A 13,823-nucleotide genomic window follows, 5' to 3' on the forward strand; every position below is an offset into this window, starting at 1 on the left:
CCTTACAAGAGGTGAAATTAAATTTTTAAAATATGTAAGTTTCCATATTCCAAACCTATAAGGTATGAGCAGAGTCTTTTAAATATTTGCATTCACAGCAAAAACCAGAAACAGACTACAAATGAGTATTTAGTGCCATTAGGCAGCTCAAATGCAGGATCTAGATCTGCCGTAAGTGGCCAAAATGAAACTGACGGATGGCAACCCGGTAATTTAAGCATAAATCGCACACCAGACCCAGAGGCAGCGTTGCTCTGTCAGAGGCTGTGAAAAAGGCATGCGTCGCATGTACAAAGAGATGCATTCTGCGGGGCGAGCGTTGGCAAGGCAGAATGTCTCCTCACACGAAGGCAGGGCGCCCTGGCAGCCCAGGACACGCACAGGTGCAACTGCGAGCGTCCTGCGGGCAGGCGCCTGGTGCAGCGGGCACGGCCGCAGGGCCGCGCGGGGCTCGCTCCGCTCGGCTGCCGCGGGCCGAGGCCCGGCCCGGGCCCCGCCGATGCCGATGCATCGCCGAGCATCCCGGCCCTGCCCTGCCCTTGCCCGCAGCACCGCCGCACCGCGCCGCCTCGGGCGGACAATGCCCGCCGGGCTCACAATGGTGCGGGGCCGGCGGGGGCTGCGCCCGCCGCGCCTCTCCCGCCATCTCCTCTCCATCACCAGCGCGGCGCCCGCCCGTGCTCCCCTCCCTCCCGTCCATCACCGCCACCGTTCCTTCTCCCGCGCCGGCCGCCGCCCCGGCCCCCCGCAGCCTGCCGCTCATTGTTCGCCTGCCGCGGGCACCGGGCACCCTCTGGCCGCCGCCGCCGCCGCTCACCGTGCCGCCAGGGAAAGATGCCGAGCGGCGAGGGACGGGCACGGCGCATCCATCTTCGTGCCGCCGCGGCGGCCCCAGCCCCGCTCCGGCCCCGCCGCCTCCCGCGCGTCGCCGCTGAGGGCGCTCGCCCGCGCCGCCGCCGCCGCCCCGCGGCCGAGGCTGCGCCGCTCCGGGGCTGCCGCAACCACGCCCGCCGCCGCGGCTGCGCCCGAGCCCGGGGAGCGCCCGGCCCGGCCCGGCTCGGCTCGGCTCGGCCCGGCCCGACTCGGCCCGGCTCGGCTCGGCTCAGCCCGGCTCGGCTCGGCCCGGCTCGGCTCAGCCCGGCTCGGTCCTGCTCGGTTCGGCTCGGCTCAGCCCAGCTCGGCTCGGCCCGGCCCGACTCGGCTCCCTGCCGGGCCAAGGGCCGCATCCCAGCACCGCGCGGGGCACGCCAGGTGTCCAGGCCGGAGCTCACCCGGGACACAGCTCGTCACTTGAATCCATCTGAACAGCGCGTCAGTGGCCACGGTGTTCGGGACTCTGGGGTCCACCGGTCCCATCCGTGTCTGTGCAGCTTAGAGACCAGCACGCGGTGTGGAAGCCGCGCCAGCACATTAACGCCCCGCGGAGCGGGCCACCAAGTTTATCAAGCACAATTTGCCCCAGTGAACAACTATTTTACAAACGGTCTCATTGATACCCTCAGGTTTGCATGGAAAAATTAGGAGAGTTCTTGCAAAACACATCAAGATTCAGTTTTACTGTTTAAAACCATCCACAGTAGAAAGGGCTGTTGGATGGATACTACGGAACATGAAACAAGACAGCAGTTTCTAGATATGCTAGAACATGATGCAAGTGCATTGTAGAGAGGGCCCAGGGCTGTGACCCACAGGTTTCCTAATGTGCCCACCTGTACAACTGGTCTCATGAAACACAGGAAGCTATGGCTAAATGGGAAAAGATTTTTAAAATGCTTCATCCTTGATTTCAAGTCATGCCACAGACATAGGGAGAAGGCTGTAAATTTACAGGGGTGAACAAGCACAATAATTCTGAAACAAAGGCATAATTATCTTTCTGCCTCCTTAAAAAATGATCCATTATAGTTCCTTTGATTTCATTGCTACATATACACATGGAAATGTCACTATAAAGAAGCCCAAGGACTGTAACTTCACCATTATTTTTTTAATTGTGCTATCCCGACTGCTTTTCTACAGAAAGCCAAAACTATCCACCAGATCTACAGTGAGAACTCAGCTGTCAACTGTAGCTGCTTGGGATTCCTCTGACATTCACCAACCCTTTAACATACCCATGGGAGCTATCTCCAAGTGCCTACTCTACTGCTTCAGTGAAATGTCTCCAGTTCAAGACAAGCAAAAGTCATTAAGCAGACAGGTAGGTACCAGTCTGATGAGGACAGCAGTGATCACTAAGAGGTCATCCAAAGAAGTGCAGTAAAGACCAGGGGTAACTTGGCAGAATGAAACTTAAAATGTATTTTAACTCAAGCAGACAAGCTCCTCCCAATGCCTCACTTAGGAGTAGTCTTGTGCAGTGGGACATGTATGCCCTCTGGCTGGAATGAATTGGTGAAGAGTAGAGCAGGCTCCCACATCACAGCACAGGCACTTCCACCTTCGCCTGTTGGGGACCATCTGTCTTCAGCTGTGGATTCTGCAAATTCCTGTCCTTCATGTGAGGGCAACAACAAAAGGAGGAATTTCCCTAGAAAGAAGTGGTTGCATGTCCATCTGCAGTGTCACATCCAATGCACAAATTAGAAGTATCAGAATTGTTCACGGTGTAACAGAAGACAGATTGAGAGGGGAGACACGACGTGTGGGAGTGTTGTTGGCTGACAAGGATGCAGGAAGGAAAAAGGGAGCAGGAACATCTGTGGATGATGTTTCTCCTTGGTTGCGAAGCTGTAAGATCTGGCGCAGCAGGGCCTTTCCTTCTTCTCTAGTCTGAAATTAATTTGTAGAAAACAGAACAATGCACCTATGAATGGATGGTTTCTGGGTCAAATTCAGTATGTAAACTGTAATTTAGTTTGTCATTCTGTAAGGCTACAAAGCTGTAAAAGCCATTCTCAATTATTTTTTCCTCTGCTCCTTAGAAATGTTTAAGGTAAATCGCTTTTTGTTTGTTTTAGTCTTTCCCCTTTTACTCCTGATTGGTGTGTTTCTTGGGTATTTCAGAGAACAGAACCATCAACCACTGAAGCTGTCTAAAGCAAAAAGTAAATTGAGAAAACTTCAAATAAGGTGAATTCAGGTTGTAGTAAGCTCCAGGCAGCTTTGTCGAGGATAGGCCAAATACTCTGCACTCATGGTTAATGTCTACCACTATGCTGAAATTAAAAATCCCAAACTGCCCACTTACAGAGTCACAGAGTATGGAGTTGCACAAAAAACCCAAGTACTATTATATTCTCTGCACAGTCTACACAGAGAAGATGAGAAAAAAGAAGTTTTAGAAGTACCACCACTCCACAGTGTCTGGGAGTTTGTGACCATTCAACTACTTCCTCACCACAAAGATTTTTAGCAGCCTTAAGACTGCCATATGAAGCTTCAAATTCTTTTACTTAGTGAATACCAATGAGATATGGTCCAGTTTCACCATCTACATCACATTGCATGACTTTTATCAACCATACTCAGCACTGATCAGGTACACGCCACCACTCAGGATGTGACCTGTATGGCCAACAGCCCTCATTCCTTCATGAAAGATTCCTTCCTCTCTGAGGGGAGCCAAGATCAAGGTCACACATCCCTTAAGAAAGAAGCACCAAAGACTGCACAGCTACTCACATCATTGAAGGCACAGCATTTCTGAGCACATGCTGAGGCTTCATCCCACAGCTTACATTTGAAGTAGTACTGGGCCAGGTAACGGAATGCAGTGCTGACCTCCAGGTGCTCCACTACCTCCTACAGTGAGTAGGGTAAAAATCATCAGCTGTATGTGCCTTCCAAAGTAGTTCTACACCATGTTTACTTCTTTTATTCTCAAGATATCATCTTACCCCACAGGAATAGATATCCTGGATGTATTTGATGTAGCATTGAGCTGCCTGTTCAGATTCATTCAGCTGTTCATGCAACCTAGAAAAGGAGAAAAGTGGGTCACTGGAACAAGATTGCACTGTTGAAGACCTTCTTGGTCTATGAAAAGTACCTGCTTTACTACCAGCTCATCCTGACCTGGACTAAAGCCAGGTCCCTTCCTTCAGAATTTGCAGAATATGCAACATGTACTGCCCCTCTTAGAAAGAGACCATCCAGCTTGCTTTCATGCTGATAGTCAGAGTGGCAGTCAGATAGTGACTAGACAGCCAGAAGCAGTGACCTTTGTTTATTCTGTTGCGTTTTAAACCTTTCAACAGACCTTTGCCATTCTACTTATTTGCTATTTCCTCCAGTGCTCCTTCTTCCCCTGCTATAGCCCAAATTTGTACAGCAGTTTCACTTTTCACTTGCCCTTTTTTCCCCTTCACTTTTCCCACTTTGTATTACTTCATCCCCACCAAAAAAAATTAGTGTCAATGTCACAGTATTCACACTAGACATTTTCCAATGTCACAGCCATATACAAGAAGGGAAAAAGAAAATCAAACTACAATTGTGTACATCACCTGCCGTCATGGGCTGCTTTTAAGTTGCAATATGACAAATGCCATTGCTAGCACTGTCTGCTCAAATCACCTCAGGACTCTGAAGTCCTTTGCAACCCACATTATGCTATCATTCTCTCTAGTTATCCTGATGGAAACAAAGGTAAAGCTGGACACTAAAATTTGCAGTCACTACAGCCTTAAAGATACCAATTCTTACACAGCTCTTTTTTCTTACACTTGTTGACATTCTGTATTTTATCATTAGGTATCAAAGCACGACTTGCATTTAACACAACCCTGACAGTTCAGTGAGGGTAAATACTCACTTGGCGAGTTTCACAAGTGCCATTTTCTCCACATCTCCCACAGCATAAGCTCTCCAATAGCACTGTCAAGGAAGGAAAGTCAGTCAAGCAGGCCACAAAAATTACTCCAGCTCATGACTCCAGCATGCAATTCAGAAACAAAAAACTACAGGGCTTGTCAGCAACAGGGGCATGTATCTGTAGACATCCCCTTAGAGCTGCTCTAGTCATATTGCAGCAGTACTTCCCCAGCTCTAACTGCTGAGTTTAGGCAGCACTAGCTACATCATTTTATTGCAATTTCACCCAGCGCTCTTGGACACACCATAAAGTCTTACACATGAATTCTCACCTTCTTAGCTTCCACCAACTGATTGAGTTTCTCATAGCATTCTCCTAGAGCAACCAGCATACGAGAATCATTTGGTCTGCAAAAGATCAATTCTTCAGGTAGTTTAATGCGCTGCCAGCTCATGTCAGGGTACGGGGAAGGTGGGGATACGTGGTCAAGGGAAAAAAATAACCTACATCTGGCAGTCTGTTGTTCTTTAGCATAAAACATCACTCATATTCCTGACCAGTAATCCTCAACATTTAACTGAGAAAGCTTTTGTTAACAGTTAACTAACACAACAAAAAGCATTTGAAACCTGCACATATCACAAAGCATCGGTGTTTTTTTCCTCCTCTGACTTAGTTCTTCTATGTAAATTCCTTAGCCAGTACCAACCATGTCAGAATCAAGACCAATAAACATGGCTCCATTCCCAACTCTTACCTGAGCTGGTGGGCCCGTCGGTAGTAGTACAGACAGTAAAATGGCATTTTGAGGATTTCATAGGTTTGTCCCAAGCCATACCATGCTCTATAGTCCCTTTTGTTCACCTCTATTGCATGCCTATCAAAGTAAAGGAGATTAACTAGAAAGAAAGTCAGGATCAAAACCAAGCGCAGCAAAGCACTAAGAAAAAATAGAAGATACTATTTCAGAAGCAAACACCATTTTGTGCAGTATATGAGCTGTACCTATAAGCCTGGATAGCTGCAGATGTGTTCTTCATTTCCATATACTCATGTCCCATAAGTGTCCAGGCTCCTAGATAACGAGGATTCAGTTTCAAGGCCCTCTGGAAATAGAGTGCTGCTTTTTCATGCTGGGAACGCAAGCTATAATAATTTCCTAAAGTAAAAGTCACAATATTTAAATGAATTTTAAATACCCACAACCAACCAACAAAAAAAGCCAACACCAAGAGAGAAGTAGAAAAAAGGATGTAATGTGTATTATCTATTACCGCTAACAAATTATAGAGTCCTAATAAAGACAGAACTGATTCAAACCTCAAAAGACCTAATTGCACTCTGTTCACCAGTGCTCTGGTCAATCCTTTTCCAGCTGCACCAATCAATTTATGATTCCATCCCCTTGTAATGTCATGATCTAACAAATTAATTTCCTGCTCCTGACACACAGTTTTTTCTACTGGAGTTTGAAGATTATAAAGGGACTTTCAGGTACATGGGTCTCCTTTCTACCCTGGTAATTACAGCAGCTGTCAGAGAGAAATGAGGGAAAGGGCACTCTGTCATGTAGTGTGCTCTTCAGGCTGCCTGAATTCAGAGTCACCAAGTGGTGATTTTGATTGCCTTGCTGGCTGATCATTCCACAAGTGTTTCCAAGATTCCCTCACACAGCCAACAGACAGCAAAATAAGATGTAAAAATAACATGCAAAAGAACTGGCTCTCACCAATTACACAGCAGGTCTCAACACGGTACTTGTCTATCTCACAGAGATTATGAGCCAGGTAGCTCAACTCAGGCTTCATGCTCTAGTGGAACAAAAGATTAAAGTGATGACAGAGAGTACATTATCTTTTGAGAGAAAATCTAAGCAATTGGCAATGTATACAGTGCATCTCCTTCATGGAGTTGGGGAGCAGAAAGCCTGTATTCAGACAGGCCAGACAGCACCAACTGCTTTGCCAGTGTTTAACACCTCCAACAAACACCATCACTATGGACAGGCCACAGGAAGAGTGCTTACCCTAACATACAGCAAGTTGGAGAAAGTGTCCATGTTTTCTATCCTGTAAGGATCTTGTTTCCTCAGCTCATTAAAGATGGATAAAGCTTTGTCAATATCTGAAGAAAGAACAGTATATGGGACACCAACAACTATGAATGCCAAGTTTGCATTAAGAGGGTCATTTCTATGTAGTGCCACTGACCTCTTATATTGTGGTAGGCAACTGCAATCTGAGAGATGATGTAAGTGCTTTTGGAAAATCCTGCATCAATGAGACTCTGATACTTCTGCAGAGCTTCCTCTATCAGCTGCAGCTCTGTATAAATGTGTGCAAGAAAGAACTCTTTCATCCATGTATCTGGCAAGGACAGGAACTTCAGCTAGCAAGAATCAAAGAAGAGGAAGAAGAAATGACAGTGAGAAGTCTGCTACAATCTACACGTGGCAAAGAACCATTATCTTCCCTCCCATGACTCAGCACATGTCCTGAGGTAGGAGGCTTTCCTGCAATCACTTTCTTAAACTCATTTGCTCCTTGGAGGGAGAAATTGTCCTCAAATATGACATCACCTGGCTCCTGCTTAAGCCATTAAATTTGGAATTCTTTTGAAAGACTGTACTTCCTTCCTATGTTTGAACATCAATATCATAACACTAATTTCAATGAACTATGTGAGCAGACTCAAAATTATATAATAAAAAATGCACCTCCCTTTTTCCACAAATTGGTAATACTCTCTTCTGCATCACTATTTTACATGGGTTTTTTTTAAAGTACTGTTTTAAATACTTAATCAGGCAGAATTTACTGAAGAGTTCCAGGAGTGGACTCAAATTCCATGCAGAAAGAAAAATAATCTAGTTTGGTTTTATATCTGAAGTTTATTTCTTTGATACAATTCACCTCCTATGTGACTTTGTACATTATCACTTCAGTTTTGAAAGTAGTGATTCTATATATCCTTTCAAGCTATCAAAAGTGCTCAGCAACTGAGGAATTAAAACAGATTAAGAAAAATAAAAAAGGGAAGTCTCTTAGGAGGATCTCCTTCATGTGACAAGGTGATAACCCTGGTGGCAACTACTTCCAAAATACATTAATTAGAAATTTCTTAAACCATTTTGTGAGTGAATGATAAGAAATTAGCCCTGCCTATATAATCAGCATGGCAAGCAATTGAAGATAAAAGAGGATTTAACAATATGATTTACAGTCATGGATTGCCTTGCCTGACAGCATCTCATGGAATGAAGCAGTGGGCAACATCAACCTTGTGGCAACAGAAACACTGGTCACTGAATCAGGCTAAACTCTTGAGATTTGTTACCACATCTTGGGATGGCCAAAGTTTTACCATCTCTTTATCTGTAATCAAGTTGCAAAGTTCCAGCCAGGCTCCCCAATGCAAAGGCAGGACATGAGCAGCCTCAACAAACACATCTATTGCTTCTTTCACCAGGTCCAGTTTCCGCAGCACAACACCATAGCTGTAAAAAAAAAAAAAAAGTATCAGGTTGACAAGAATCATGAAATTCTGCATAGACACACAAATATAAAAGAAATATATGCAGGCACTTACAGATAAAGGCCAAATCCATCTAGTTCCTGTGCCTTGTGTTTCTTGCTGAGCTCAACTCTCAACTCTCGTAGAGCTTCGTTTTTCACCTGTCCTTTTTCCAGAGGTCCTATGTGAAGAGAAAGTCACACAGCTAGCTTTCAGCAAGGAGTCTCACCATAGCAATGCAAGGTCTAGAGTACAATCAGAATTTTCACTGACATGACACGAAGGCTTCCCAGCCTGTGTTTATTTTCCCCATTTTAAAGAAAATCACTTAGTCTGGTCACCCAGTTTAAAAGAAGACCTAAGAGATGAAAATCTGTAACCTGTAATTACACCAATGAATTGAAAAAAGATGAAAGAAATCATGTTACAGCACACTATTACCCAAAAAATTGAGGGGAAAGCCATAGACCCAAGATGAATCACATGAAGTGTCCACAGAGAAAGCTTCATTATCTCGTCATGAGTTTCTTGACACCACTTACCCAAACTATCAACTGTCTCATCATCCTTTTTCTTTTCCCCTGACTGTGGAAAAGAAAGGAAGATTACATTACAATTACATTGCAATAGTGTATTTCCTACGTTTGCTGCAGCACTTGCAGCAGTGTGTAAGCTGAGTTTTCACAGACAGCACAACTCTTAACTGAACAGTCCTATCTTCCTTTACCCCAACACACACTTTGGACTTCAGGGTGGTCATTAGGAACAGAAAAAATAAAAATTAAAATATGCCAGGGAGGAGTACAAGGCAGAGGAGTTCAGTGCTAGGAGATAACCTCTTTTCTACCTTACCAGGTATCTGGAATACATGTACAAGAAGTAAGCTTTCTGGCTCTTGCAGCCCTGTAAGAAGTAGGCAGCCCTGTCATACTCTTTGAGATCGAAGTAAGACTTGGCCAACGTGTAGGCATCCAGATCACGAGCATCCTCCTGCAGGGACAACATGAGTTTTAAGACCCAAGAAGCTCTGACACACTTCAGGAAAATCATGGGTACAAACACAGCAATGAAATTGCTCCAAAAGCTAAAGATGTAGTTCATCCATCTTTATAGATGGCTTGAGTACCATCAGAAAACTTCCTCCATTCCCTCACATGATCCAATTCTAGAGTTCTCAAATAACAAGTACAGAGTATTTAGGAGCATTTAAAATAAATGGTGAGATTGCAGAAACAAATTGTGGCAAGCTGCCAGGAGGCAAGGCTTAGCCATTCAATTATTAAGAAGGACCATAAACAAGAAACCTGCTCAGGAATTTCATATAAAAGAATATTAATCTGCTAACATCCAAGAGAACACCTCCTTGGTAAGTATACCTTGAAATACATTTATTACATACTACACTTCTATAACACACCAGCACAGGCACATACCTATGAGTTATACTGCATTCCTACAGAGGTGGGAATAGAGACACAACTTGTTTCTCGTGCGTCCTAATGAGCACAAGTTTAATGGCAAAATATAATTTGCATTAAAATAAATTTTGATGTCAGTAAAGAGAAATGAAAATAAAGTAGCATGTGTGTGATTTCAAATTTGGCCTACAGAATGCCCTATTTAGGAGACATTAATGCTTTCATCTGCAAAAGCACATTCAGCAGTCACCCCGCTGAACACACGATGGATGGATGCTCCCAGCACCACGGCAGGACTGGAGCTCAGCACAGACTCCCACCCGCGGATTCTGGAGATGCAGTCACGCATTTTCCTCCACAGCTCAGATTAAACAGCCGCCCCAGGAGCTGCAGCCCCTTCTCCCAGCGCTCACAGCCACTCTGCCAGCACGGCCGTACCTCGGTGAGCTCGGGGGGAGGCGGCAGCTCGTCCGCCGGCAGCGGCTCCAGGGCGAATGCAAGTTCAGCAGCCCTGAGGGAAAGAGAGCACCACAAGCACGGAATCGCCAGGGCTGGAGCAGACCCGTGAGATCATCAACACGACCATCGGCCCAGCACCGCCACTACAACCCCTGAACCACTACACCCAGAGCCAGATGCAGACATCTCTTAAGCACATCCAAGGACTGTGGCTCTACCACCTTCCTGCGAAACCTATTCCAGTGCCTGACCACCTGAGCAGTGAAAAAAACATTTCCAGTATCTTACTGAATCTGCCCTATCTCAAATTAAGGCCATTTCCTCCGGTCCCCTCCCAGCAGCTACTGGCTACTCTCAGCAGAAGAAACTGGCTCCCATCCCACCGCAATCTCCTTTCAAGGAGTTGCAGAAAATGACGAAGTACTCGCGAGCCTCCTTTTCTCGAGACTAAACAAACCCAGCTCCGTCCCGTCCTCCCTCCCGGCACAGAACATGTTAGGCCTGGGTCCGCCGAGCCTGGGCCCGGCCAGCTGGGCCCGGCCCCGCTCACCACTTCCCGCTGTGCTGCAGCCCGCGCTCGCGGCTCCGCTCCGCCACGTTCAGCAGCTGCTTTTTGATCTCCCGCAGATCCGAGAAGTCGCCACCACCCGCCACCACCATTGCCGCCGCCGCCATCGCGCCAGCCCGACCAATCACAGCCCCGCTCGCCGGCCCGGCCAATCGCAGCCCCGTACACTGCGCCTCCTCCCTCCGGCCCGGCCAATCACAACCCCGCGCACTGCGCTCCCCGCCCCTATACGGAGTCACCTCCCTGGGCGAGTGCGATAGGTCTCGCCACCAATCCCAGACGCGCCCCGGAGCCGTGCCGTTTGATTGGCCGGCTTTGGAGGGCGCGCCCTGGAGTCCTGCCGTTTGATTGGCCGGTTATGCAGGGCGCGCGCGCCCCGCGGGGCCTCAGGCCCTGCTCCCGCCGCGGGACTCGGCGCCGGCGGCGGCGCGGGTTCGAGGCGCTCCCGCGCCAGAGAGCGCCAGGCTTCCTAATTTCTCGTTCAGCCCTTAGCTGACAGGGGAAATGCCCATCATGTGCCACCCTGCTCTCAAGTTCTAGTCTTCAAGATCAGTTGATTGTTTCTTAAGGAGATATTTCAATTTACCTGTGTATAGATAACACCTCATTTAGTATAATTTCAACATTTTTACTCATATACTGCTACTTCCTGTGCTAAAAATTGATAATTTAAAAGTATTAATTAGGGTCAATCGTTGTTTGATTCTAACAGCACAGAAGTTGAAGTACTTGCTTTGGGATAGTTGTGTGCCCTAGCTCGGCTATTGGGGCCGGGAGCTTCACTGAACTCGACGATTTTATGCAGAAAGAACATCGGGGACTAAAAAAAAATTAATACTAGAAAATAACAAACAGTAAACCGAACAGTTTATACTGCACAAACCGGGAAAAATGGTAGAGAGAGGCTTCTTCCCTCCCCAAAGGCAAACGGACCAAAAGAGGCAGTAGCACATGGCAGGGTATCTCTAAACTTGGAGGAATCAGGGCAGACTTTAGGGACGAGGTCCAGTAGGGAAGAGGGATTAGGCATATTAAAATTACTGCAGCAAAAAGGAACCAGTGATAACAAGGAAATCAGAGACCTTTCTGGCAATGATCAACAGACTGGAACTGGAGGATTCTGGGGGTGGTTTTTTATTCACCTCTGTGGAAGAGTTTTCCCACGGCCTTAACCTGTGGCCATTGATTGTGCATTGGGTCTATGTGTAACAGCTTTGTTTCTCAGCTTTTTAAGCTTTTCCAGAAAAGTAAGGATATGCTTGTGTGGTCATGATGGGCTTGGTATGTCAACTTTAGTTATCACTTATTAAACAGAAGTGAGGAAATAGCGTGAAATTCTGCTTTATATGTCATTTGCAACTTACGCTTCTCGATGTTTTCTTCTTCTGATGGTAAGGGCAATAAATATGCTTTAGCATGAAAGTGTCCTTCATAATCACTTTTATTGCAAAAATTACTTGAACCAGAGGATGCACTGTTTGAACTGGCAGCAAGTTCACTGGTCATGAAAGGAGTGTCACTGCTGAGCATGGTGTCATCGTACTTGATTCGTTATTATCGTAAGAAAAGATTTTTGGTATTTTGATGAGCTGTGGATGTCACTAATTCTTACATTGGCTCCAGTACAGAGTCTAAGGCTACAACTGGCCTTCACTTCATTGACGATAATTTGAAGCTGGAACCTTTTCATCTGGAGCCACCTGCTGAAATTAAGGTTGTTCTACAAAGGTTTACAGAGATAGGAAATGCCCGGTTTGTTGTTAAAGTGGGAAATGATGAGTTATTTATAGAGTTCCACAAAGACTTCCATATAGGCTTACAGGTCTTTCAAATAACAAAGCCAATTAGGCCGTTATTTGAAGTATAATTTTAGCGTTATGTAGGTTTTTCCCTATCTTAATTTTAGCCAAATGTGTTGCAAGTTCAGTTGTAGCTTCGACAGAAAGTACATCTATTACTCCAGCCCATATATCCAAAATGTAAATAAAGTCGTATTTGTTATTGTTGTAACTACACAGATGAGTCTAGTCAATACAATATCTCATTCTCTCTCTCTCTTTTTGCCCCATCCCAAAACACATGTGAAAAGAGCCTTGGAATTTTTTTTTTTGATGATAAATTTTTGTTGTACTACCCATCTCTTTTATGTTCTTCATAGGAAGGGATTATCTATTAGTGTTCTATGCTCCTAAATGTTGTATTTTATATTTGCTTGATAATTACATTGGTCCATTAGTTGGACTCAATGATCTGAGAGCTCTTATCCTATAATCTAAATGACTCTGTGATTCTCCACTGATTTCAATTTAAGGGTGTTCGGTTTTTACATGAATACAAAGATATTTAAAGAAATTTGTATGTGTGTTTGAGGTCCATGAAGTAATTTTACTAAGGTCTGTTTATCTTCAGTTTTGGTCCCACTGGGTATCGTGTGCTGTTTTCCCAATGGCAATTATGACGATACATTTGAAGTGAGATCTCAATACAAAATATGGAACCTGCTGCAAAAATGCACAAAGAACTATTTGTCTTCTTGCTGAAATCGAGGCAAAATACCCTTTGTGTCACATTCCTGGTGTGTGAGCCCGGGGCTGCCGTGATCCAGCTGTTCATATGACTGCTCCTCTCACAGAACAGCATTTCTAGCAGCTGTCACAGAGTGAGCTGTTCAGTGAGAAAACGTATTTAATTCTTGGTACCTAACCAGACGGGTTTGCGTCCCTGGAGCAGTTATCGGCTGCTGGAATCAGTGTTTGTGGCTGCAGCTGCTCAGCAGGAGATGGCGCTTTGCGCCCTCGGAGCAGCAAGAAAGGGGGAAAGTTCGCGTTAGCCGAGTTCAATAATTCAATTGCTTAATACTTGCTTCATAATGAGAACTCGAAATTAATTCTTCCTGTCATTCCACTCTGTAATAGATGGGTCTGAAGTGACACTCGAGGCTGGCTTTTAGAACCAGGAGACTAATTAAATCCTCTGTGCATGAAAGCAGTATCTTGGGGAAATACGGATTAACTGAGCAGTGCTAACTGGGTGCTGGGAAGAGGGAACTTGTGCCCATGGCATCGCGCAGCTGCCTGGATAAGATTGTCCCTAGTCCCTCAGAGAAACA

General features: G+C 45.7%; 2 protein-coding genes across 3 annotated transcripts in view; both read right to left on the reverse strand.

Moving 5' to 3' along the window:
* JAKMIP2 (janus kinase and microtubule interacting protein 2) overlaps nt 1-977 on the reverse strand; it is a 40,686-nt gene extending 39,709 nt beyond the window's left edge. Inside the window, exon 1 of one of the 2 annotated variants that reach the window (XM_079320158.1) lies at nt 818-977. The gene's annotated coding sequence lies outside the window, so the exon portion shown is untranslated. Of the gene's footprint in view, nt 1-703 lie in introns of both variants that reach the window. The other variant, XM_079320159.1, reaches the window with a different exon arrangement.
* A 1,296-nt stretch (nt 978-2,273) lies between these two features.
* CDC23 (cell division cycle 23) lies at nt 2,274-10,908 on the reverse strand. Its single transcript, XM_079319731.1, has 16 exons — nt 10,697-10,908; nt 10,126-10,198; nt 9,122-9,259; nt 8,812-8,854; nt 8,345-8,450; nt 8,120-8,252; nt 6,967-7,144; nt 6,783-6,880; nt 6,486-6,567; nt 5,762-5,915; nt 5,514-5,633; nt 5,088-5,163; nt 4,757-4,818; nt 3,840-3,918; nt 3,625-3,744; nt 2,274-2,772 (listed from the first exon to the last, which is right to left on the reverse strand). Exons 1-16 carry the CDS (start codon nt 10,819-10,821, stop codon nt 2,602-2,604), a joined length of 1,758 nt encoding a protein of 585 aa, XP_079175857.1. The 5' UTR covers nt 10,822-10,908; the 3' UTR covers nt 2,274-2,601.
* Nucleotides 10,909-13,823: the final 2,915 nt, after the last annotated feature.

The sequence above is a fragment of the Erithacus rubecula genome (genome assembly GCF_903797595.1).
Source record: "Erithacus rubecula genome assembly, chromosome: 16".
Taxonomy (NCBI): Eukaryota; Metazoa; Chordata; class Aves; order Passeriformes; family Muscicapidae; genus Erithacus; species Erithacus rubecula.